Raw genomic sequence first — 27651 nt, 5'->3', positions numbered from 1 at the left:
TCCAGCACCTTGATACCCTAACATCCATCGTTCTATGTGCACCGCCCATAATGTTTTTGTTGTTTTCTATTTCTTAGTGTTTGTCTGAAGAAGGTTCCTGTGAAAGAAAATTATGCAGAGAACTCTAAAAACGTAATGACTATTTTAGGGGTATTTGTTACTCCATCACAGCTGAACGGATTGCGATGAAACTTGGCACAGAGTTATATCTGGTATGACTCCCACATGATCAATTCAATATACTCATAGGAATGCGATCAACGCGGGTGAAAACACGGGGCACAGCTAGATTCATATAAGACAACCTTATAAGACACAGTTCGATAGATTACTCTCCGTTTCCAATTACCCACAGAACGCAGAGTGTGACGCGATTAGCCCATCAACACAGATGTATCGTGAGGTGCGGGCGTGTGAAGTGGACCGGCCTGTCATTTGCGGCCGCCGTTACATGGCGCCCGGCGCGTGGGAACCTATGCTCTGGATGGGGATTTAGGTCCAAAAACTTATTATAAACTTCTTTTACCTTCAACTTTTGTGGTCTATATCACATCTGGTCTATATATTACTTGAAAACTATAGATTCGTGAAGCCACTTGAGTTTCTTTTTTTTTTAGATTCTGTAATCTTATTGTGACTTCAGGGGAGATACCTTTTTATTCGAAACAGTAGAACAGATGGGGAAAAGGGCTCTCTAATGGCGGCTCTTGTGAGATTCTGACCTTGGCATAGAAGGCCATTCGCGACGGGTGTGTTGCCATGAGTATGTCAGAAGCTGAACCGTCCGGGTGACGTCTGATTGGAGGTCTAGATGTGACAGCGAAGACGCTGTTTAGCTTATATTTTCGGTATTGTCAGGGTCGTAAGCGATGTTTTCGAAAGGCTTTTTCTAGAATCGACCATAGAGTTGGGGGTGAACGCCATAATTGCTAACACTGAGCAAATCAGCTAATACAAAGTAACACAAAGCTGACAGGCACAAACGGAATATATGACCTATAAAAAAATATTTCGAGAAATATTTTATCACGAAAAAAATGCTCTGATAATAATTATAATCGGTTTAATGAAAGAATTTATCGCAACACCGAAAAATCGCGGTCATCGCTCTCGTATCATTCGCGATGCGAACGCATCGACGACTCGATCCGTATTCCGATGTATTCGAGCATGTAACTCGATTCAGCAGATCGATTCCCTTCGAGTACCACTTAATTAATTTGTCAGTTGCGCTTACATATTTTGAACTTACGCATCCCATTTTTTTCTTTCACCCGCACTCAAATATCAACTCTATTTATTTGTATGTTAAGTGTAAAGTTGATTAGCAAGCGTGCCAAAGGGCAGTCGGGCGTATGAACCGAAAACTTATGACATGTCTCGATTTTGGCAAAAAGAACCGCAAGGGCCGTCACCGGGTCGGTCATAATTTATCTCGAATGCAATCTAGACATGCAATTACCATATTAATTACTTAATATTTGCTTGACGGGCATATTGAAAGCGTTGTTTTGTAATTTATTAAGGTGTGGAGTTTTTTCGGCTAAATTGATAAAGGTGTGAAGGTTTTTAAATTAATCCCGAGGATACGTCAGAAGTGACAGCTCGGAAATGCTAAATAGGTATCACCTATTGCGTGAACTATGCGATATTGTACATGTTTAAATGTGATGAATCTGCCACGTACATTTTAATTAATACAAGGTTTTTTTTACTTTTTTGCAATGTCAGAAGTTGCACACTGCTTAATACAGATTGAAGGAAAAACATTCCTACATTAATATCCTCATTAATTCTTAAAATTAGATAGGCTATTTTAATACTAACTCTTAATATTTGACAAAAGATTTTTATTTTTTTATAGTAGTAAATCATATCGTTTACCTATTTATGAAAAGTGGAAAACCATTGCCTATAAACGGGGCATGCAAAGAAAACATTCTACAAATTGACCTATGTGTCAAGCTTCATGTAAATATACCGGCATAAAGCGATGCTGCTTGTTAGCAGATATATGGCGATAGTACCTACTTCCCTGGACAAGCTTCATCAAAAAAGGCTCTACTACTACAAAATATAATGCAGTACTGCAGTACCCTTTTTCCGTGCAGCTACAGAAAACCGAAACTAAAATTACCTACAGCGAACGAAAATATATCGATTACATCGCAAACCGATATCGCACGGAACATAACGAGCGACTCAAAATATTAAAATACAGCAGGCGATATCATAAAACCGACAAATCATTGGGACATCGTGCGTTACCAACTTACAAACGCGTCCAATGCGTTTCATTGCTCCAACAAAACACCACCACTCGTAATTTAGACTTTAAGTGTGTGCCAATAAGGTTCTGTTTGTGAAGTGGGTTATTGTTGGGCTGTAGTTGGGGTCGTGTTCGATCTAATTTAGAGCGGGCCCCGTGATGAGCGGGCGATAAGCGCAGAGGACCCCGTGCTGGGTGATTTACTCGATGCGCCTGCGCAAGCTGCGTATTTACTATATGCTAGAGGTTTTTTAACGGGGTCGCCGTTTACTTTGTATATAATTTTGAAAAATCGTTATAAAATATTTCAAGTCATATTACCTTCAGAAATTTAAATTTGTTCATTTATTTAATAAGAGTACCTAATAGATTATTATTATAGTAGATTTTTTGTTAAATTCAGAATTTCATGATTATTCAGAAATTATAATTTAAAAAGATTTGAAGAAAAATAATAAGTTAAGTAAATTTTTTTTATAAATTTTTAATAATGTTTTGTAAGTTAAGTATACCTAAACCTTAATAATATATACATTATCATAACAAAAAATCCATATCGGTACAGTATTATGTAATAAATCGTAGACATATAAATACATACATTATATAAATTTTTTCGTCATCATCATTTTCATTTTAATTAGTAAAAATGTACAAAACATAAAACAATAAAAATATACTCACTAGTAATATATTTTCTGTCAACCATTTTCGTAGGCATATTTCGCTCTCACGAAGTTCCCACATAACATGATTTAACTGTTGTTCGGAAATATGCGTCTTAGGACACGGGAACGTCTCCGCGCACCTGTTCCGCTTACATCAGCGATGTCAGCGCTTATACACAATAGTATAGTCTGTACAATCCATTGTTTCAAGCACTACAGCGCTATAACTATAATTTTATATTAACAAAATTATTTACATCCGCACGCGAATATAGGTGCTTTGTAATTTGGAAATATGGATGTGAATTGCTTGGCGGATTTTCAACAATGGGTCGTCTGTATGATCTGATGGTTGTACGGGCTGAGATAAAGGATGAGTTTGTAGGGTTGTCGAGTTAACTGCGATAGGTTTTGTTCTGCGAATCCCTTGGTTTATCTTTCTCTTTACTGGTTGCAGTATTACATGCGTAATCGTATACTGGATTGTATGGAATTCCTAAACCGCCTGGGATTTTGTTGGAATATCCTTTTTGTGAAGTAACAATAAATAGAAAGACAAAGAGCCATAGAAAATAAAATAATTTATTTATTATTAATTTGTATGATGATAGTGCTTTAGCAAGTTCTCACTCGATGTTGAGTGAACATGCTTTACTACTACCTACATATAGGTCTATTTTAATCGAAAAATTTGCCAAATCTTTAATATATGTATTTCCGTTCCCTTTCAAATATTCGGCGGGTAATCTATTTGGGGTGAGTATCATCCTAATTTTTTGTTGTTTGATCCATATTTTCTTGTATATACTTTGGAAAATTCGATCCATGAGGCTCTATTATACGCCTTCAGTAGGTACAACATCTCTAGAGTATCTTTGCATTTTTGCCCAAAACTCGGTACCTAACCTCGATTTCTTATAATATGGGGACGTTCACAAAATTGTAGCCAACGTCTTTAGCACGAAACTTTGTTGCTCAAAAGTTGATTTTTGCCCAAAACTTGCTGCCAATTTCTTGCAATGTGAAGAGTTCGTGCGAAATTCTGCTCATGACACTCCAAGCATACCTATGCGCTTCTAAAACTAAATCGCTAGTGCATTATTATTTTTCTAATTTGTACTTACAAAAAAGCAATTACAAAAGAAAATCACAGCATGCGAGGTACATAAAAGCCATATCGATCATCTAAAAACAATTCCAATTATAACAACGATTTCATTATACCGCAGAACCAATAACATGCGCCACGATCCTTAAAATGAACCGCCAAATGAGTCGCGTTACGCGTATCAGCGGCAGAGCGCTTGATAAGAGAAACGATTTGCCGATACATTGTGCTTAAGCGAGATTACTTATTCGTTTCTTGAAATTATTTCAATTTTTAATCAGTAAGTCTATTTTTTATTTTAAATTAGTTGGCGCAACGAGGTAGTAGTGATTTTGGGTGGAAAAGTATACATAATAATTATATATGCTAATGTTATACTCGTATTATAAAGCGTTAAAGTTTGTGGGGGTTTTAGGGGGTCATCTCTGGATCTACTGGACCGATTTTAAAAATTCGTTTACCAATAGAAAGCTACGTTATTTGTGAGTGTCATGGGTTATATTGTATCCCCGTATTCTCCCTTGAACGGGAACAACGCGGGGCGTCGGCTGATGTACAATATAGTAACACTATCCTACTTTGAATGCATCCTGTTTTAAAAAGTGTGTGTACTTGTCCTCCTAAGACTCATATATGAAGTTGTTAAGCCTCAGGGTATTTCTTATTCAATTTGTTAACAGATACTCTACTTAAAGTATTCATAGCCCCAAGCACTAAAATGGCTTTATAACCCCATGTACCAATAGCGTTTTTTAATGTATCTTTTTTTTTAAATGAAGTATATTTTATCCCCTCAAATTATTCACCAATACTGTCAGAAGTGGATACAATATGAATCCAATGATATTCATATTATTTTCTTATACAATATGAAACAGTAAATTAAACCAAGGTCTATCGGATCGAATAACAACTGTGCATTTTTAAGGACAGAGACGCCATTCCAGATTAGCACCTCAAAGTCCTTTGGCTTCACGTCTGACCCTATTTCCCGGTCTGGAAGTAAACTCTAACATTGGCGTGAAGTATTGGCAGTAATATTAAAATCTTGTTTTAGCAATGCGACATATATAACTGATAACATCAACATATTCAACATATTTTGCTCTATAGTAAGTAATTTTTTAAAGGTTTTGTTTTAACAGTGTTGTATGTTGTTACAGATGAATCAGAAATGCAAAGTGTGCGGCGAGCCAGCAGCCGGCTTCCACTTCGGCGCCTTCACGTGCGAGGGATGCAAGGTAAATATTCATATTTAGCTTTCAAGTCTCCTTAACTATGAACCTCAGAAGCAGATACTCTCACTCAGCGGTCAATGGAGCAAGCTGATCGTAATCAAATCAGAAACAAGGAGATCCGCAAAAAATCGGTTACCGGCACAACTCTACTAGCCCCAAAGCTGATATTACAGTAGATATAGGTCGAATATTCAATGGGCGTTGAGGCCCCATGGTGCAAAATTGGAGATCTCACAGTGGAAAACGCAGCGATGGTCTACCCATCCATCTGCTAGACAGGACATTACATCATCTATTTTAATAAATTCTTGGCTGCCTATCAAAGTGAGTCACATACTTGGGCTAATGCTACTTAACTATGATATTCCAATAAATACGTAAATATTTATGTCATAGAAACACAAAACTGCGAATAAAAAATGTAAATTAAATATTTTATAAGAACGCTGAAACGCGTTTGTTTCATAATATTTTTTTAGTAAAATAGATCTAATTACAATCAAATAGGAAACGGCGTAGAAAATAGTCAGTGCAACTTTTGAGTAATTGTATCAAGGCCTAATGCCGCTTTCAGACGAACAATAACATTACGATACCGACTAGTACATGCACACGACTTTGCCTCGACGACTACAAATACTATCAAACCAATGCGAAGGTTTTAGGCTTCGAATGCCTCCACGGTTAAGGGGCCAGACTCAAACCCGAAGGGTTTTGGGTTCGATCCCCGCTGGCTGAACTCTTGCCTTACAAATACGGGTATTCACTTCTTAAGAAGGACGTAGGGAACATAGGCCATGTTTAACGAGATATGAATAATATTCACAAAAAAAGACCCTGTATTCATGGATTCAAATAAACCAAAAACAAACCCCTCTCGTCATATTTCTCTGATGTGCAAGTGTTCTCATTCGGCGGAAATCACTTTACATCAGATGAAATGTAGCGATTAAAAGAAGCTAGATACAACTAATGTAGGTACATTCTCCTCAGAGTGCTTTTCATACAACCAAATTCGTTTTACTAATTACTAAATGTGTGTCTGTATGCATTTCGATATCGAATTGTTTACATCCATGTGAAGCGACACTTAGAGACCAATAACCGAACAACAACATCCAAATACAAAACTGATTCAATATTAATTGCGTTAATCCGAATCCGATACACACCTGTACCAAAATCATCGCACATATTTACAAAATTGTACACACAAATTTAACTTCTATTTAAATTGAAATTCATAGCAATTGTGACTAGTTTAGCGTGCAAGTTTGTTTAAAGAACAGTGTCCGGGCGATGCACATGGATAACTCGTTCACGCAACAATCCGTTATAGTTTTTTTGTTGGAGCAATAAATTAGTGTAGTTGAGATTTCTAGCTTGGAGGATGCGAAAATTGCTTACTTTTATAACAAGTTTCTATTTCGCTGTTATTGGCTATTGACATATTTACCTTGTGTGGTCGTGATATCCCAGTTGATATAACCTCTGCCTTCAATTCGGAGGGTGTAAGTTTGGATCCGGTCTGGGACATGCACCTCCAACTTTTCAGTTATGTGCATAATTAAATATCACAGTGAAGAACAAACATCGTGAGAAATGCATACTTACCTGAGAATTTTCTTAATTTTCTGTGTGTGAAGTCTGCTAATCCGGGCCAGCGTGGTGAACTATTGAAATAAACCCTCTCATTCTGAGAGGAAACTCGTGCTCAACAGTAAGCCAAAAATGGGTTACCAATGATAAATGAACGATATTTACTTCGAACTCGCAAAATGGTGGATTCAAATCGTTCTCTTTGCCAAAAATAAAACCATAATGATGAAAGCAATTCTCTATGATACAATAGTTCCTATTTTAAATAACTTAACGAGTTTAGGGCATACTCGTATTACAAACTTTATATTTATATAGGAGTCAAAGCCAGGACCTGCCACTTATATAGGAGCCATTGGCCCAACAATACATCCTCATGGCTGGTGGGAGGCTTCGGCCGAAGCTAGTTACCACCCTAACAAAGACGTACCGCCAAGCGACTTAGCGTTCGGGTATGATCATGTAGAAACCGAAAGAAGTGTGGATTTTATCCTCCTCCTAACAAGTTGCCCGCTTCCATCTTAGATTCTATCATCACTTCAGTTGAGATTGTAGTCAAGGGATAACTTTAAAAAAAAAAACAATAGTCAAACTTTATGGCCCTAATCCCACCAGCTCGTATTGGAGCATATCATATTTATGCAGTAGATGGTACAGTTCGCCTCGGTGCCCTTAGCGCAAAGGTTGGGCGGGTTCAGCCGGCGCGCAGGGGTGACGCAAGCGCACCAAGTGGAACAGAACCACAATGGCGTTTGCGTCAGAATGTCGCAGGATGCGGGAAACGCGGTCAATCGGCCGATGTAACATCCTAGATACTCTGACTGCCGTACTTGAGGTACTTGTTGACCTGACGCAGTTTGTAGTGCTGTGCTTCTCAACAGAGAGGTCGTAAGTTCGATTCCCAGCTTCATTCAGTTTAGGTTTTATAATTTCTAAATCGGCCCAACTGGCTAATTCACTAATTTTGGCGTATGATACTTGATATATACGAAATTGAGATTTAATTTGATAAATGTCACCTGGTGTCTACTGACTTCCCTTTACTGTATGTTCTCAGTTGATTTGGTGTTTTGATGTTTATTTCAATAGGTTGTTAACAATGATCAAATTAGTTTAGCATCAGCTGTCCTAGTTACCATCATACCGGCAAAGACGTACCTCCAAGCGATTTAGCGTTCCGGTACGATGCCGCGTAGAAACTGTCACAGGTAGGTAAACTGATTTTGTACCTCTTCCAAGTAAGTCCACTTCCATCTTAAACTGCATCGTCACTAAGTTCAGGTGAGATCGAGGTCTAGGAGTAACTTGTCATTGAATAAAATAAGCTCAAGATACTTATACCTAGGTATAGTCATTATTATCAACCCATATCCAGCTCACTGCTGAGCTCGAGTCTCCTCTCAGAATGAGAGGGGTTAGGCCAATGGTCCTTCACGTTGGCCCAATGCGGATTGGCAGAATTCACACACGCAGAGAATTAAGACAATTCTCTGATATGCAGGTTTCCTCACGATGTTTTTCCTTCACTCTGACTAACAAGGATACCACTGGGCCACTGGGCTATCAAGGATAGCTTATTACTTCTTAAATAGTGAAGTACCTAGCTACATAGAAAAAGTGCCATTGTAATATTACAGTTATTTCGCAGACAAAGTCGCGGGCGTCTGCTAGTCTTAGATAATACTAACCTATTGATAATAATAATAATTAATAACTAAACTCGATTAAGTTCATATGATACGAAAGTAAATGTAAGCGATATTATACAAACACCAACCAAATGTATGGCATCAAAAATACATAAAGATCAAGATGATTTTGATTGATGATAATGATTAAATGATGTGTTCACGAGTGGAAACGAAAGGTCGGGCATGGTGTTCGAGTCCTATGCATCTATAGCTTCATAGCATAAAATCTTTTTTTATAAAATCTACAATCTCACCTGATGGTAAGTGATAATGCAATCTAAGATGGAAGCGGGTTAACTTGTTAGGAGGAGGATGAAAATCCACACCCCTTTCGGTTTATACACAACATTGTACCGGAACGCTAAATCGCTTAGCTATACCGTCTTTCCGTAGGGTGGCCACGGCCGAAGCCTTCTACCAGCCGAATCTCAGATCCGGCAAGTCTTATGTTTTCGACCCATTAAATTAATTTGGTACCCAATCCTAGAAGAAGCTGTATTATCTCTTAATTGGATGGGAATGGGGTACAATATACGTGCTAAAAAATGGTCTATGACATACAAGTGCGATAGCCTTCTCCTACCTCCCAAAGCCATCATGGTCTGAACTCTATAGCTGCCGTCCGTACTTACTTACCTATGGTAAGAGCATTGGCTGACAAATTTTCAGCTGTTCTAAATAACAAAGGTCTAGCTCTAGTACAAAATCACTGACTGTTTCTTTAAAATAATCAGCTTGTTTGCTGTTTACCTGACCTGAGCAAAATCGACTCTACCGAGAATCAAATCCAGGATCTTCTTTCTACGACAACTCCACAATTTATTTTTAATAGCAAATGGCGCATCACTGGTATGACGATAAAATACTTAGTAACAAACAAATGCAATAAACTCTGAACAGTCAATACAAATCACGGATAATATGCGAGAAAAAATCTAATAAAAACATAGTAACTCACCTTTTGAGCTGACCCCTGACATATAAGATTAATTGCTCGTACAAATAATATCTGTAATATCAATATGTATATACAATGATATACAAAATATAAGATGTTCCTCTTTATTATGTTTGTGTTTTTACTGTACGCTCCATAATGAGATATCAGTGTCATTGAAGGACTTGGAGCGCAGAAGTTACAATAATCCTACTAATATTATAAACGGAAAACTTTGTATGTTTGTTGCTTTTTAACGCCGCTACTACTGAAGAGATTTGGCTGGAATGGAAATAGATTTTACTATGGATTAACACATCCCAAAAAAATGGTTCCCGCGGGATTTGTGATAAATTGAATTCCATTTTAAAATTTTATGATTTGTTATATATTACCCAATTAACCTTGCTAAAGTCCATATTTATATATTTAAACCTTCTTCATGAGTGTTCAACGTTAAATTTGTTCAAAGTTAAACTGATTGTCTATTGCCACTGGTGAAATATAATAGATACCGTCGTCCGATAGATGCGGCAGGCAACCTAAAAGTAATATAATTATGTACATTAAACCATTTCAATAGTTTAGAATAAAAACACGTTTACGTAATAATTATTTCACAATTAACTACTAGATCATCACCATTAGTATAATCAAAATATTTATAATGTAGAAAAAAAAACTTTAAATTTTTAAAAACTACATATCTTAGGAAATGTATATCGATGTAGAAATAAAAGAAAAACTTAAAAACGTTTAAAACAAAAGTTCACATCAATTTCGATCCAGAGAAGTGAAGTATGACCTTGACAACCTGTTTTATGAATTTACTTTTGTTGACCTACAACATGAGATAGGTATAGAATATCGGAGATCATGAGATTAATTGACCGTGTCAGTAATCGTATAATTTTTGTGAACTCATAAAAAAACATTAGGTAGGTGTTTAGAGCGCCTTACATACACGCTATGGAGCCTTGGCTATGTAATCTATATTTATAGTTTTAATCCACTGCATAAAAAGAAGCAAAACAACATTAAAAAAATAAAAGTTTGAACCTTCTTACGGAGGTTATAAGTCAAGAGGTAGTCAGGGCTCCAGATCAACCATACGATTTCCATCATTACTGCCGACAATCCGACAATTGGTTCAACAGTTCAACAGCTAACCGAAAGCTTTTTATCAATTATTCTCACGTTTTTGCAGCGCAAACGGCAACGATGACGTTTCATAAGTCGAGTCGTCATATACGCAGTTACCAATACATGATCAGTTATAGTCGTGGGTGCTGCAGAAACGTGGGAATAATTGATCGTCAATGGCGTGCATAAGATGTTGAAGCTTTCCTAACTAAAATAACTATCGGGACAATATTAAATGGATGGTTTCAATAAGTTAGATAGAAGTCATGTGGCCATTCCTTTGCTAATTGGAGGAGACTGTCAAAAAATAAAAAGAAATACATCTTTGTTATCAATTTGTTTTATTTCAATTGCATCATACAATCTACGTAGATGAAAGAATTATCCATGTAAGATTTGCGTATAAATAACTCATAAAGTGCAACATTGTCAGCTAACACTATTAACACCAATAAACTCGAGGTGCTGCGATGGCGTTACGATGTAAAGTTAATGGACAGTTTACTCCATGCTATAAAGACCCGCCATCTTGCACTAGAGCACTATGGTGGGTCCAAGGTGCAAAACGCTTATCCTCGTGATGTCGTGTAGAAACCGAAAGGTATGGATCTTCATCCTACCCTAACAAGTTGGCTCGCTTCCATCTTAGATTGCATCATCACTTACCATCAGGTGAGATTGTAGTCAATAGCTAACTTGTAAAGAATAAAAATGAAATTTTTTAGAAGACGAAGGCCTTGACGGCCTCAAAAAAGAAAAAGACTCAACCTTTGTAATTAAAATTAGTTTGTTTGGCCTCTGTGCTCAGTGGTGTGCGCGGTGGATTTACGTACAAAACGAAAGTCCTGGGTTCGATCCCCATCTGGGTCGATTGAGATTTTTCTTAATTGGTCCAGGTCAAGTTACCTTCCATCTTAGATCCACTGCATCATCACTAACCATCAAGTGAGATTGTAGTGAAGAAAAAAAAATAACAACTTTAATCTTTTCTTACTTTTCCTTGATATACAGAAAGTCGGTCTATACTATTTATTATAATAATTCGTATACAGCAGTCCATTAGCCGCGGTAAACTTATAAATGATGTATCGCTAGAGAGCGGTAATTTGGTGTGAGGCGGTAATTGGAGCGGCTTGCACTCACACGTTTTTGCGCGCACACATCAATCACTCGTCAGCTGACCGACACACTGCTGGCCGCTGGTGTCAACAGTGTTTACTGAGCATGTCTAGCGCAGTGGCAGAAAGTACGACAATCTTTCGTTGTTGTACTATTTTATTATTAGAGCAGTTTTGGACCTGCCCATGTTTAAAAAACATTACTAACATACAACAAAATCAAAAAATGTTTCAAAACTATAATAGTTTTAGGTACCTGCTTATTATAAATGATTATTTTTTTAAACTGCCTGATACAGAGCCGGGCCTCTTCTATAAGGAAAGGGAAAATAAAGCTTTCAGGCGGCCCCAAAACGGGTTAGGATGATATGATTAATCTTAATATATAAATGCGAAAGGTCATCATGAAATATCAAAAACTATTAGACGTAAAAATATTAAATTTGGCAGGGAGATAGCTAATAGTTAGTAGACGTCCGCTAAGAAAAAATTTTGCCAGAGGGCCGAATTGAGGAGGTCTAAAGGCGGACGAAGTCGCGAGCGTCCGTTAGTTTATAATATTTATAATGACATAAGAATGTGATTTTTAAATAAAGTTTCTCATAAGAAAGAAAACCTCCAATCTTAGCCCGACATAGGACTGGAACCCAGGACCTCGTTATCTGCATCCAGTGGTGACGAGGTGATTAGCAGTGTCAGTGTTGTCAGACCGTAAATTAAATATCAACTAAAGCATTACCAACTGTGTTAAAGAGTTTGTGAAAAATCGCACTTGTAATGACACTATTAAAAGTAAAGCTAGGGACACACAGGGCGTTTGTTGTCGCACATTTCGATGCTGTCACATAACGCCAACCAAATTTCTCGAATATTCAAATATGGAATAAGACACAATAAAGCTGAAAACGTCTGTTTTGTTAGACCGTAAATGTAAACAGCCAGGGAGTCGCCAAGCAAGACAATACCAACAAAAGTTAAGGCTAGGCATAGACACATGCAACGGCGTCGACCAAAGTACTCATTTCATCAAATTCGGAATAGTTAAGACTAGGACACATAACCAGGGAATTGCCAAGACATATTACCAACAATGTTAAGAGGTCATGAAAAATTGCACTTGTAATGACACCATAAAGGTAAGGACACACAGATGCCAAGGGCGTTTGTTGCTTGCTGCACGTCCGGATGCTGCAGCGGTCGCACGACGGCAACCAAATTATATTCAAATTTGGAGCACATTCAAATTGCGGTAGCGCACGCGAGTACGTCTGCGGTAAAGTGCTGTCTTTCGCAACTACTATCGTCGAGCAATACGTTGGAGAGAAGACCAGAAAATTTATTTATAAGCGTCTTCTTATTGCACCGATTCTGTTCGCGTGAAATTTTCTTGACTTTGATCTTGATAAAACAATGCCTATTTTTGTTCCTTTATTAATTTACCTGTGAAATCTGCATGAACCACTAGATAGATCCAGTGACTAATTAGTACAGATTGACAGACATAAAGATGGCCAATATTTTTAACAATTGATATTTTTCTGTACCGGTGCTCTTCTTTTGTCACCCTAATTTTATTTTTAGGAGTAATTTTTTCAAAGGATACATTAATACACCAAATTTCTTGTATATCGATATTGATTTTACTTCTGCCGTGAAACGCGTTTAGAGTCACATAATATGGTCAGAAAAAGAAAGGAGACCGTTATGAAAGAGACTATATGTTTCACCTTTAAAATATAAAAAATCTATCATTATTTCGCTCATAGATTCAGCTTACTGCTATCAACTCAACTTTAAGACCCGGGTCCAAACGCGATGTTATTTAGAATAAATGGAATCTTTTCACATCAACGAGTCACATTAAACCACTCATATAAAATCATTTCAATCATCACAAGTCTTTGAAGACCACATGGCCCAATACTTTGCCAAACAAGAACAGTGGACAGAGTTACTTCACGTCCCCAATGGTAATAAATCACGGCTACTAATTTGTTTTTAAAGGTTTTGTGGCGATTATCTGCGTGCGCAATCGCGTATTGTGCTCACAATCGGCGCCATTGTGCAGGCCGGTAGTTAAGAGCGCTCAGCAAAGACGCCGCCTCGCTCGATAATTTGTCACCCGCATTAGTTTCAGCCTCAAACAAAACAAAAGTCCAACCCTTTAATGGCCCGACTGAATTAATCGGATTGTTACTTTATTCTTAATTGGACTTTCGGCTTCAGTATTGACCGTTTAATGCGATTTAATGAGTTTTGCGTCCACTTTATACAGGATGTTGTTTTTTCTTTAGAGACTGCGTTATTTCTGCACACCTAGCATGCGTTGTATTAACGACGTAACTCGTGACGAGAAAGAGATATGTCACTGACCAACAGCGGTAAAGTCGACAATAACGCTCTCTCTCTCTTTCATCGCGATGGGATGGGAAGTTGTTAATATATTAGCTAAATCTGTTTCCCTATTTTATTACATTTGATACTGTTGAATAAAACCGACTGCAAAAATAAATAGTTAATAGGTACAAAATCCGGTAAATAATATCTATTCTATGACATTACAACAATTGGGTCAAATCAAATGAGTGATCTCTCATACCTACGTGGAAATCAATCAAACTACACTTATTCGAATGTATCCTGTAAGGGATCAAACTCCTTCCGTAGCCGTGTAAAAATGTGAATAATTATTTATCAATTACATTAAATTAAGTTTAAGTCAAATTATATTACTTAATTATGCCTTTACTTAGAATAATCACTAATTATTGAACAAATAATTTATTACTTATTTTAATCAGGCAATTAACGCATCAACCTGTACATAACATGGGCAGCACTATACTCATCAATACGATCAGATGTTATCATGTTGATCTGTTGATTCACATTAACATTAACTGTTTTAAACAGTATATTAAGAATGCGACTAAAAACATGATAAATAAAATGATATATTTAAAACTGACAGCACAATTGTATTCTCCGTTTAAAACTTTAATTTGTTTAAGTTTAATTTGTTTAATTATTATTTGCAATACATATATATCTTTTAATAAATTGCAAAAATTTAATAGTATCTGAAATATTATTAATGAAAATAAGTAACAAAAATTAAGATAAAAATCTAAAAAATATTTTTTTATTTTTTAGAATTATCATAATAGTTTTCACAGGTATTTCTTTCATTATCAAAGAAAAAGAACAGAAAGCACACAAATAAAATCGCGAGCGTCTTATCCTATATAGTAGATTAAAAATCGAAATATAGTCCAATAATTACGAATGAAAAATACACATAATAAACTCGTGCGTGTAAGAAATAGTTAACACACTCGTGTATGCAGAGATTACATTGCTCAAACACAGCGCGTGTCTGGCTACCATTATGGTTATGATTTTGATACATAAATCGTTTCTCAACTCGATAAGCTTCGATATGGGATTATAATTATAAAAAGCATTAAACTACAATGTATATCCTAATTGCTAACAAATCGATCGATTGCGCTGGTTAGGCTAAAATAAACCTGAATATCTTCACGTCTAAAAGGTTGGAGTAAAATCTGAGGAGTCGCGGATTCGATGTCAGGACTATTCTCATATTTTATCCTAACACATACCTTTAGTTTAGTTGATGAAAGGTTTGGGAATATTGGCCATAAAAAAATAATGTTCCTATCTCTTTATTTTGAAAATAAAAAATGTCAATCAAAATGTTTCTAGGTCACAGTGTTTATTAATTATTTTTTGAGGTTTGGATTAGTTTACTGGGACTAACTCTCGCATCTGTCTCGCTGAAAAAAAATCAGCTCACACAATGTCATGTCACTGTCAATTATTTTTAATATTTTTTTAAATAAATTGGGCATTATTTACGTACCTACCAGTTGTATAAAATGGAAAGGTCCTTCACCTTTACCAGTTTGTAACGAGTCCGCAAGCATTTTTGTATCTATGAAGTGGACGTCACTACATTACTTTTCTGTGACGTCACTATCTATATATATATATCTCATAAATCGAAACATGTTCGTCGCAAACATACGACACGACAATGTCACGCCAAAAATCCTTACCATCCTTACACAAAACAATATGCTATTAACCTTGCAAATAAAGTGGCTAATTAAAAAGAACTGGATCAAAATCAATTGGTTCATTTGCGATGGCCGCCACGTCGAAACAATTGCAATCCATTCGCGGGGTGAATCGATTCGTCTCGTGACGTCATTCGGTTTAATTGATCTCGTACCCTGTTTAGGACACGTTTACATTGTTAGAATAAGAACTAAAGGTTATCGCACATAAGGTATAGTTTTTCTATTCCCAGAAGAAGGTATGCCTTTTGATTTTTTAGCAAGTTGACAGCAGTAACGACTTTTTGTGAGTAACGTAGAGAAACGTCAACACAACTTATTACTACACCCAAACATAACCGTCTTCCGAAAGTTGAAAAAATTCATTTTTAACAACTTTTAATTATATCAACACAATGTAAAAACTCTTTTAGATGTCCTTTTAAATTTCATAGCAGATTCAGGTTTAGCACTGCATTTTTAGGAGACTCTGGCTTTTGAAATATGAATGCTATAAATATGAATGCTATATATATCAGTGTATTATATTGGCACTCAAACTATTCGGTTTTTATAGAGAATAATTAAATATCACCAATTCAAATAGGCACCACTTCTAAAAGAAACTACATATAAACTCAAAATAAAAAACTGTTTTTTTTAATATCAGGTTTGTTACCCGACTGTTTTACAATTAGTGTTACAAATTAGTATTTTTTTAACCTTTTGATATTGCGTAAAAAAATGAAACTTCTGTTGATGTTAATTGATTATGAAACACGGCTAAAGCTCACGTGATACATCGTTGGTGTATGTCGGACTAGTTTCGAACCCATGCGGGGTTTCCCCAACCCCCAACCCATTCTGTTGATGTGAAAAATGCAATAATTGATGCGTATAAATCTTACTGATTTCTCTTTATTTCCAAATAAATCGTAGGGTTGAGCGGATATAAGAGTTCATGGTTGAGGCCCGATAGGGTCTAAAATTGCTTCAATTGTAGGTCAGCGATTAATGATTGTCATTGTCTTATGGAGGTCGTTATGAAACTGTCAACGAACGCAACTTGTTGGCCAACCGATCGACTTATTGGAGCGTGCATTTTTATTCACGTCATGAAACGGAGAGTACACGAAGAATGCAGTTAGAGCCTTTTGTAAACGCGAACCTATAAGTTTGCGTAGACAAAAGACATTTACGTACAAGTTGTTGTCAGACAATCTTGTCTGGATTTATTTTCATAACAATACAATTAATTTTCTGGTTAACTGTTATATTTTGTTCAAAGTCTTAAAAAGTGATAATTATACCACTGACGTACCTTTAGTTGTTCAATAACGAAAAATATCAAGAAACTTGGTGGTCAATGTTTACAATATTTTTCACATAAAATTTAATATCAATGAAATAAAAAGTTCGAAACGATTAGATCTCGGTGTTCAAATCCACTTAAATGTCACTTGATATCAAGTTATTGTACTATAAATTTTCACCAAAGCAATGCGCTATCGGGTGACCGTATAAATATTAATAGATGTCGCAAATAAGCATCTCTCGGAAATGGCATTTATCGATTTGATTACCAAATTACTAATAATATTTAAAAATATCCGACTGTAGATCCGAATGCTAATGTAAGCGGTATTTATTTACTTTTTACGACTCTCGCTGATTTTGTGTGTGCAATGCTTTATGACTAAGTTCATGTCTCAGATGAATTAACAAATATGTAAATTTATTATATGGCTGATGTCTGGTGTGTTCTGGTCATGACTAATTACCACTCTCTTGGCAAAACATACAGTGACTAGAGTTAGCAATATTTAATTTATTAATCGTATGATATTTCAGTAAAGCACAAACTTATTGTAAAATAAAAAGAAGTTGACGTTTTATATATTTATGACTAAATTTATGCTTAAATTTATTTAAAAAATGGTCATTTCCATTTTTACATAGATGAGCTTTTGCAGTATACCCGTAAAAATATTTTTTTTATATTTCTGTGATTTTATATGCGACTATTAAATTTAATCTCTTTTAACCATCATTTAATTAATGGTCTACTCTGGTATGATATTTTAGCAATACAATTCCTCAATAATGAATTCAGTTGATTTGTAGCATTAGATACCATTTACAAATTATATAGATTAGTAAATGTATGTGATTTATTGGACAGAATATATTGAATGCGAGCACATTTCACGATTTCATTATATTAATCTGTTTGTAATTTCAATTCACCGATTTATTTTATTAATTAATTTTTGTTGATCGCTCATAAGAGTAAGTTTTGTTATTTGTCACAATATAATTTTCTTCTAATAATATACAAATACATTACCGAAGAACGCTTTCTCTCGTTCAAAGTTACAGCATACATGACCATTATTATATTCATTATTAATTTAAACATTATTACTATTATTACGACATTATATAAGTCATATAAGTTTATATAAGTTTATAAATTATTTGGATTATTGGCAATCATCAGCCAATAATATCATCCTCAGATCAACTATTCCCATTACTCTCGTAATGTGCGACAGTCGTGTCTGAAGTCAGTGTCGCACACGTTATTGTGACAAGTGGCATTTTGACGGATGGTTCTGCAACCGAGACTATAATGGCGGCTTTGGTTGATTTATGACGCGCGATAGCCGGATTTGCGTCTTCTCAAATATATAACCTTTACACGGCGTTTAGGACTTGTGTAGACATTTAAATCATACCAGCTTTTGTGTTGGAGATCATAATATACTTCATATTTATTTGCCTATTTTAGAAACGGACTGTCTCTTTATGAGAGGAGCAATTTCGAGCTTAGACCCTCCACGCTGTTCCAATGTGTGGGTCGTTGGACTTAGGGTAATGTTTGACTCAATAACGTCATATTGATGATAGTGCCTGGGACGACGGCTTACCTAACATGCTCCCTGAGGCTTCACTCACTTCCCAACTCGAATGTGTGATCTCTCTGAGTCATCCGCTTATACATTTTTTTGTTAAGTTATGCAAGGGTTGGATAAACAATCTAACGCTTGAATAACCCCAAATTATTATAGGAATCGGAAATCCCGGAAGGTGGAAACCGATTCCATATTTTGCGTAAAAAACAGCCAACAAACAACCGAATTGAGTACCTCCTAGCCCTAACACAGACTTCAGGTCATCAGATCAGACGTCAGGTATTTGAACTCCATGACTTAGGCAAGTGTTTTTTTTTTTAATGTGAATGTACAAATTGTAATTTTTAAACAATAAAACATAAATAAGCTCGTGATCTAAATCCAAATGATAATTGAATCGCGTCAAATTTCGTTTTAATCAAACGCCGGTGACCCGAGCACAACCGAGGCGATGTTTTGATTACGACTGACATTAGGGTACAATCGATTATTCGTGTAATGTGAACCGATGCCGCGCTTTGCTGCTTCTGATATTTCGATATCCGGTTTAGATTTGGTAAACGGAACATTTGTGATCGATATCGAGATTTAACTATTAATGAATAAGGAATGGGATTTAGGTAACATAGCAAGTCATCTTTGCGTGCATTTTCAAAATCACAGTCAAAAAATTGTTTAATAATCTCTTTGTGGTTGTTGAACGTGCTTTATAACGTGCTGAAAAGTCTTCTGTCTTTGCTGTCTCAGTTAAGGTTTTTAATTTCTATAATGGTCTGATGGTAGATATTTTTCAGGACTAGTTATGCTCTATAACGTAACTGGTCTTGGAAAAATTCTACCATCAGGCCAACCTTCTTTCAATTGTTTCATGATGAGTCGTAACGTATACGTTACAGTAAGATCGCCTAAATGGTCTAACTAATGACCGTCCAACCCCCATGACTTGAGGCTTATGCAGCAGCTAACAATTTTGCCGACTCTGAAGATAAAGAGAAATTTTGAACATGAAATTGGTTATGTAAAACAACATGGCTGATGGAAGTGGGAAGAGACGGGGTCATAGAAACACAGGTGCATTCAAAACACGAGACCGGTCCAAAACCCGATACGCCTGTAAAACTACGACCGATCATTCATATATTTGGGTGGCAATAAATTTCCCTAAGAATGGATCCATCAGTGAAGTCACACCCATTAAACTAATGGCAGATTTATTCGATCGCGAGGAGATTTACGATGTCGGCATCTGTTTACCGACTTCGCCCAAGGTGGACAGCTTTGTGCAGATACAACGGCCTGCAATCGCCAGACATACCTCATTGTATGTAATAATCTGTCAGCTCGTGCTAGGTAAGAACGGTAGACAATTTTGAAGTGTGACCTGTGGTGGCTATTGAAGGTAGTTTGGACTTTTTACTTGGATGGTTAAAACCACCTTTCAAAGCCACCATAGACCATACTCTATATTTAGCTACAGTAGTTATCCAATTCCATGGTAAGAGCATATTTTAAAGGAGCAAACCGGTGGTAGAGTCATTACAAATAATCAAACTCGACGTTTCAAAAGTGTTTGTAAACTAAGCCTACTTGAAATATGAGTTAATGAATTTTGATTTTGAGCCTTCATCCTGCCTTCATTTTGCCTTCATAATTGAGGGAGGTCTGGCCATCACAGGGTCTAAGTCCAAGATGTCACGTTGCGGAAACACACACGTACTGAGTTATTGTCTCACATTAGTCTCCTAATGACAATACTGCTATGTAATGCATGAACTATAATATATACAATGTCACACTGTGAAACATACATAAAACATCCATAGTTCACACTTTAGACCAGTTAGCTTAAGCCAACCTAGTCCATAGAAAACAAATTACTAAATACAGTTTCACTCAATCTTCAATGAATATTTGACTATCCAGACAACTAGATATTTTAATATAATGCAAACAAAATTTTACATTGCCGAAAAATTGTCTGTCGGTAATATTATAGATTTATATCTGAATATACTTCGAAATTATGCCTAAATCATTTATTTATTTCTTCATATTCTTACTACACGATATGTGGATGTGTTGCTACGCCTGACCCAAGAATGACATAGTACGTAGAATCGACATCCCTTAAATTGCTCTATACGTACTAGACACTACTTTTCTCGTTTCCCATACAAAACAATGCAAAGATTTGGATTTCCTTTCCAACTTTCAAATTCTCATATCTTTAACTTCGGTCCAATATCACAATAATAGCCAAGCTAGCTTATAACATTTAAAAACGTCTTGAACTAAACAAAAAATACTAACATATGTAGTTGTGTTATCAAAATGAAGAAATGCTAATTAAAATTAAAACACTTAATCACGAACTTAGTATACTGCAACAATAAAGTTGCAGTTATGAATTTTCACACGTAAAAAAAATTGCACGATGCAGCTACTGTGTAGACTGCACTTAGTATTTTATATCTATAAATCAAAGCGTTCCTCGAGCTAGTTCTTTTTGAAACCTCTGCGGTAGGTAGAGAACACTATAAAACATACCATAAGTTTTATACCCCGGTTTATGAACACCTAATGGGGCAGTGCAGAATTTGCTCACGGCAAATTTTATGACCTTTACTTTGTATCGATGTATCGGCTGTGCGATAGGTTTTGCTCACTTGTAGGAAGATGCCGGCAGTAATGCGTTAAACTTTAAATCGGAGTTTTTAATTCGATTCCTGGTGAATATTAATTAAAAAAATATATAATTTTAGCAATTCAAAGTTTGGAAATTGGTGGTGCAAGATCCATGATCTTTTAAAGCACATAAAATCTTTTCTTAAGAATCAATGTCTGTCTATGACTTCAAAACACCTGTGTCTTCTCAAGTGCTTAGGTATACATACACAATACTAAAATACAATCTTTATAAAACTTTTCTCTGGCTGTCTGTTTGTCCAGGCTAATCTTTGGAACGGCTGAACGGATTTTAACGCGGTTTTCACTAGAAGATAGAGGAGGTTATTGAGCAATATCTACCTATTGTTTATCCCGAAAAAAATTTATGGTTCCCGCGGGATTTGTGGAAACTGAATTAACTGAACGCTGACGGATTCACGATTGTCGTCACTAATATATAATGGCCTGATGTTGTAATGAACCTCAGTGAGGGTTTAGTGATTAAGTGCTATGTCACATTCTTGTGATATTTGACTTAGAAATATGTTTCACCGTACATTATTATCTAGTTTTTGTCTTTGTCTATAGTTTGCAGGAGTCCTATCAAATAGGATGTATTCATAAATACCTAAGAGTCAATAATGGTACCATATATGACCGCGTGTGCCGCTCTAAGGACACAAGGACGATGATATTAGAAGGGACCGCTTTAACTTAGATTATTTGATTAAAAGCACAGTTTTTATGATAAAATATTAACTCCAATTCCATTGATAATAAATGCCTATATACCTATGAGATATTTTTATAAATATAGATATTTTTAAAAATAATTCCTGAAAAAAAAACTGTAAATTTTCACTATTCCAATTTCTTATACCTACTTAAATTATTCTATAGTAAAATACTTGATGAACTTTTAGGATTACGTAGGTATATAAGTATTTAAAAAAGGTACCGTATATGGAATAATTTACCTTTACCTAAAATAAAGTAAAAATTCAGTTTATTGTATTATTTTAATTAATACACGTATGTTACTAACAAAACTAACAGTCGCAATGTAATATTTTCTTACCAAGAATCCAGTAATAAACTCGAATTTCAACTATTAAATAGAAATATATCAAATTGACAGTTCATAATTTGTAATATATGGCTTCTATTTTAAAGTATTATAATATAATAATATAAAATATGGCAAATAAATAAACAACAGTCTGTATGGCGCGACAATTATTATTCCTCCATAAATTGATATTATCGCTTTGTCAACATAATAATAGAAGCCTGCGTAAGTATGAAAGCCTCGCTCGCTTGTATGCGACATCTCAGCCGGGGTCACAGGTCGGGGGCTTCTACGGCCGGCTGCTAAGTCCTAATATTATAATAAATTATAATGCATACATTACCCATCGCTATACGATAGACTGGTCATTCCGTTTGGACTGGTCCTCACTCATTTAGCAAGAAGGTACCTATTCGGAGGTACCTAGTTTCAGTTTGGTAACATCTCCTTTCAGTTTTGAGTTTTGCCGATAGAAAGTCACGTTATTTGTTAGTGTCAGTAAAAGACACTGTCTCTGTATTTCCACAGGGCCTAGTTCCCGGTCCTGTGGAAATACGGGGATAAAATATGCCCTATGACACTAACAAATAACGTGACTTTCTATCGGCAAACATAAATCTAAATCGGTTCAGTAGATCGCAACCTACCTCACAAACCTAGCGTTATAATGTAATGGAGATTTATATTATATTGACTCATTAAGAAAGAACGTACGAGTATTATAAAGAATTAACCCATATTCGTCTCGAGTCTCCTCTCAGAGTGAGAGGCAGACTTCACACACGCAGAGAATTAAGAAAATCTTCTGGTATACAGGTTTCCTCACGATGTTTTTCCTTCACCGTTTGAGACACGTGACATTTTAATGTCTTAGAATGCACAAAACTGAAAAGTTGGAGGTGCACTTCACCCACACCTGGAATTGGAGGCAGAGGTCATATCCTATCATGTAACAAAATATATCCACGATATTATATCGCGAGAAGGAGAATATATCTAGAAATACCGTTCCACTAACAGATCCTAAACACAAGCAGCCAGATTATGCATACGCGTCGTCACATCGCATCCCGAGCTTATCTGATCCATTAATTATAACATCAAACTAGTACGGAAAGCTCACTTTTCTGCGCCGGGCTGGTCCGGCCGGTCGGGTTCAACGGGTCATGTGAAAATTATGTGTTGTATCGATTAGCTATAATATAGACGCGAGCTCACTGCATGGTAATGCGCACATTTCTCCAGCTGCAAATGAATTTTATGTAATGAGAGCTTTCCAATATGACGTATATTGTTTACTTGCGAGAGTGCATTTATGAGCAACTCGATTAAATTTAATTCTGAGTTGCTGAGCATTGAATGTTTAATTCATTTATGTAGATTATATAAGACCCAACTTATTATGTGTAAAGTAGTCTAAATTTAAATATCTCACACATTTTGTGTAGTGACTCTGAAAAGTTGTATAATGTGCACTTTTTGACTAATTATTTAACACTATTATCTGATAACATTACCTGACGGTTCAAAAGTAAACTAAGTCTAATTGAATTCAATGAATTTTGACTTTGACTTTAGCTTCTACAAAGAACATTACGATACTCGTATCTTTGTACCTTCAAAAGTTCATCAAAATAAGTGTTATAGAGTTGTTGTCAATCTTAAGTATATGCAAGTCTGCTACTAAAATTTATTTAAAATCAATACAAACAGAAAATGTGGTCAATCTGTTAAAATATCACATTTCAAATAACATAAATTGCTTAAAAGTAATAAAAATAACCTTGAGTATTGTTATTTTAAAAATGTCACCTTCGCAGTGTTAAAACACAGCTTTTATAGAAGCGGCAGCGGGCGCCGGCTCTATCGGGTATTTGATCTGGCGCGTTTACACGCTCGTAAGATGCCGATCACGCGCGGCGCGATTTAAAGATGGCATTGTTTTAGTTTAAATTCCACGTCTATGACGCGAGCTGCAATCGCGTTTATCATTCACCCCGTGTTCCGAAAAATTTGGCAGCGGCCAAGTATCCCAAGATATTGATATAGCATTGTCTCGAAATTATTTCGAAGACACGGAGGCATTGACATGACAATATCGAGCGTCCAATCGCGGAATTCAATGCGACTTCCTTGACCTTGAAATCCGAAGTACTGTCAAACCTTTTAATAGATCTGATCAACCCGAAACATTCGAACAATGGAGTTTACATAACGAGTTAAGCAAAAATCCAAGGTTGAAAAATGAAACCGTATATAAACGAAGGTAGCCGACCGGAACCCTGCCTGTGGCCTATATCCAACGGAAGCAGCGTCTCAAACCGTAAACACTACGCTAATAAGGCAGCGGTTTCACTTTCGGCGTCACGCGCCGCGCCGTGACCAGCGGCCGTGTAAACGCCGCCTTACTACGTTACAAGCTTGCTACGATAATGTGATTTTATAAACAATTTACGACGTACACTTTTAATGATGTTATCACTTATAGAGGCCACTTAAAACCCCATGAAAATTATGATAATATTAAATACCTCCATAAATCACTTGTTTACAACGTTGCCCTCTAACCTGATGTTTTTCTTTCTTTTTCAGTCATTCTTCGGGCGCTCCTACAACAACCTGAACTCCATCACCGAGTGCAAGAACAACGGGGAGTGCGTCATCAACAAAAAGAACCGCACGGCGTGCAAAGCGTGTCGACTGCGCAAATGCCTCATGGTGGGCATGTCCAAATCCGGCTCCAGATACGGAAGACGATCCAACTGGTTCAAGATACACTGCCTTCTGCAAGAACAGCAACAAGCCGCCCAGGCGCACTCTCCCCCTAGAGTACCGCAGTCGCCGCACTTAGCGCCGCCTTTTCCACCTCACCTCTTCCCTGGACTGGCGCGACCGAGAACCAAAGAGGAACTCGCTCTGTTAGGCCTCGACGATTACAAAGCACCCTGCTCAGGATCCCCGGACTCTCAACGAAGCGGCTCATCCCCTAAACTAGACGAAAAAGCTCGCATCACTCACCGACCGCCTGACCGCCCTCTGACGCCACCCAGAGACTCCTTCCTCCCTTTACCTTTAGCCTTGCCGCACTTTCCACACTCACCGTTTCTCCATCCGCAGCACTTCAACCCGTTCCCGCCGAATCACCACCTCCTCTTCCCGCCAGGGTTCCACCCGATATACTCCAGACATCTATTAGACCACGCCGCACTCAGACAAGTGGCTGAAAATAACAACGACGTGAGAATCGACGACAATAACACGGAATCATCGAAGCGCTTCTTTTTGGATGAGATTCTTAAGCAGCAACGATCTGCGCAGCCTACGCCGCAAGAAGATGTGATATCTGAAGCAGAATTTGTACCCACTCCGCCGGCGGAAAGGAGAACGTCGGAGTCACCTCTGCAAGAGAATCCAATGGATCTATCCGTCAAATCTGACGGAAGATCGAGTTCGGCGCGACGGCGGTCCGACGACAGCGAGGTGATCGCCCCGGACAACGATGACCCAGAATCCGGGAGTGACCGAGCGTCCGCCAGTGAAGAAGAAGATTTATCGTACTCCCAAATAAAGAGGATCAAACTCCACCCTTTAGATCTGACAACCAAAGTCTGATGCCATTTACAGAAAGCGCTGCAACAGCGCTATTATGACCATAAACTTTTGACACCACGTCGAAGGCCAGTAAGTCGGATGGTGGTTATGAAATAAGACGTAGATTCGGGAAGTCAGTGTTGTTATCGATTGAATAAAGAGTCTATCCAAATACGTATCTTAAGTAGTTAGTTAATGAAATGTTATTGGTACTTAAACCCCGGTTGAAGGATGTACAAATTGTCTGTAAATACTAAATTATTTGTATTGTAAGATTTAGGTTACTTAGCTGGTTTTAGTTAAAATAAATGGACCAATTTTTGCATCCAGTTTTTAGCGGAAAAAAGTATCTAATATAACTGCGTATATTTTTGTATTATTTTAATATAATTTATTCAATTTAGTAGAATTTTGCTCGAAGTGTCGTTTGCCGTTTGATGGTTTAAAATGTTAACGTCGAGTGATTTGTGAAAATTGTTACTATTTATGTATTGTAGTACTTCAGTAAATATGTATACTTTTGATACGAAACATTCCTTTTACGTGAGAAGTTAATAAATATTTTTTATATACTCTGGAAACTTATACATTCCTAAGATATTGCTCAATTTATATATTATGGATATCATATAAAAATATACTACTTTTTACTATACTCTTTACTCCTTATGTACTCAATGTAGTAAAATTTAGTCGACCACATACTCATATATGTAATATTTTGTGAGAAATGTTTTGTAAATACTATAATGTAAGTAGCATGGTTTTTTTTTCATGAAACGGATTTAATGAATGCATTCCAATTTTCACGGAAGACGTACAAAATAAAATATTCACGCACTCGACCTACTATCGTTTTATTTTTAAATGACCTTTCTGCGACAAACCAGTATCTTTTAGTTTTTGAGAAGTTGAATACACAAACGTCTAAACTTCTAGAAAGAAAGAAAAACATGAATTCTTTGAATATTTTTTACAATAAACAAATAAGTAAAGGGCTTTTCCACTTGTTTAAAGTTCTTAGAAGAACTTATTCTCACAAAATTCAACTTAATTTTTTTCAAAATTTCAAGTTGTAATTTGAAATTTTTGCTTCGGTTTTGACCTAATTCACTTCAATTATGTTTAGTTTACCTATTTCATTATTGTATTTGTCCCAACCAAGAAATCGAACCCAAAACCACTTTAGCTCTTGCCAGGGTAACTTTATCAAAATTAATGGCCGAACTTGTGAATTTATTTATTTTTACATCGCATTTGATGTTAAGTGACAATGCAACGGTTTCTACGCGTTATCATAACAGGTTTTACGTTTTTGATTGGATAGTAAACGGTAGTATTATAGCAGAGTTAACCTGAGCCAATTTAGAAAAATGACATCCTAAATTGACTCGAGCTCCTCAGCCTTCATGGCGCATGGTGGTGGTGGGGGTGGTATGCGCGGTGGATTTACAAGTCGGAGGTCCAGGGTTCAATCCCCGGTTGGGCCAATTGAGGTTTCCATAATTGGTCCAGGCCTGACTGGTGAGAAGCTTCGGCCATGGCTAGTTACCTTACCG

General features: G+C 36.5%; 1 protein-coding gene across 1 annotated transcript in view; it reads left to right on the top strand.

Annotated features, from left to right (window-relative positions):
• Positions 1-26937, top strand: part of LOC112043430 (knirps-related protein-like) — a 91766-nt gene extending 64829 nt beyond the window's left edge. Inside the window, exons 2-3 of the mRNA XM_024078837.2 lie at positions 5209-5286; positions 25094-26937. Of these exons, the coding sequence (XP_023934605.1) occupies positions 5209-5286; positions 25094-26113 (1098 nt within the window). The 3' untranslated portion in view covers positions 26114-26937. The remainder of the gene's footprint in view (positions 1-5208; positions 5287-25093) is intronic.
• Positions 26938-27651: the final 714 nt, after the last annotated feature.

Source organism: Bicyclus anynana, chromosome 15 (genome assembly GCF_947172395.1).
Source record: "Bicyclus anynana chromosome 15, ilBicAnyn1.1, whole genome shotgun sequence".
In the NCBI taxonomy this organism is placed as follows: Eukaryota; Metazoa; Arthropoda; class Insecta; order Lepidoptera; family Nymphalidae; genus Bicyclus; species Bicyclus anynana.
This window is presented reverse-complemented; position numbering and strand designations above follow the sequence as displayed.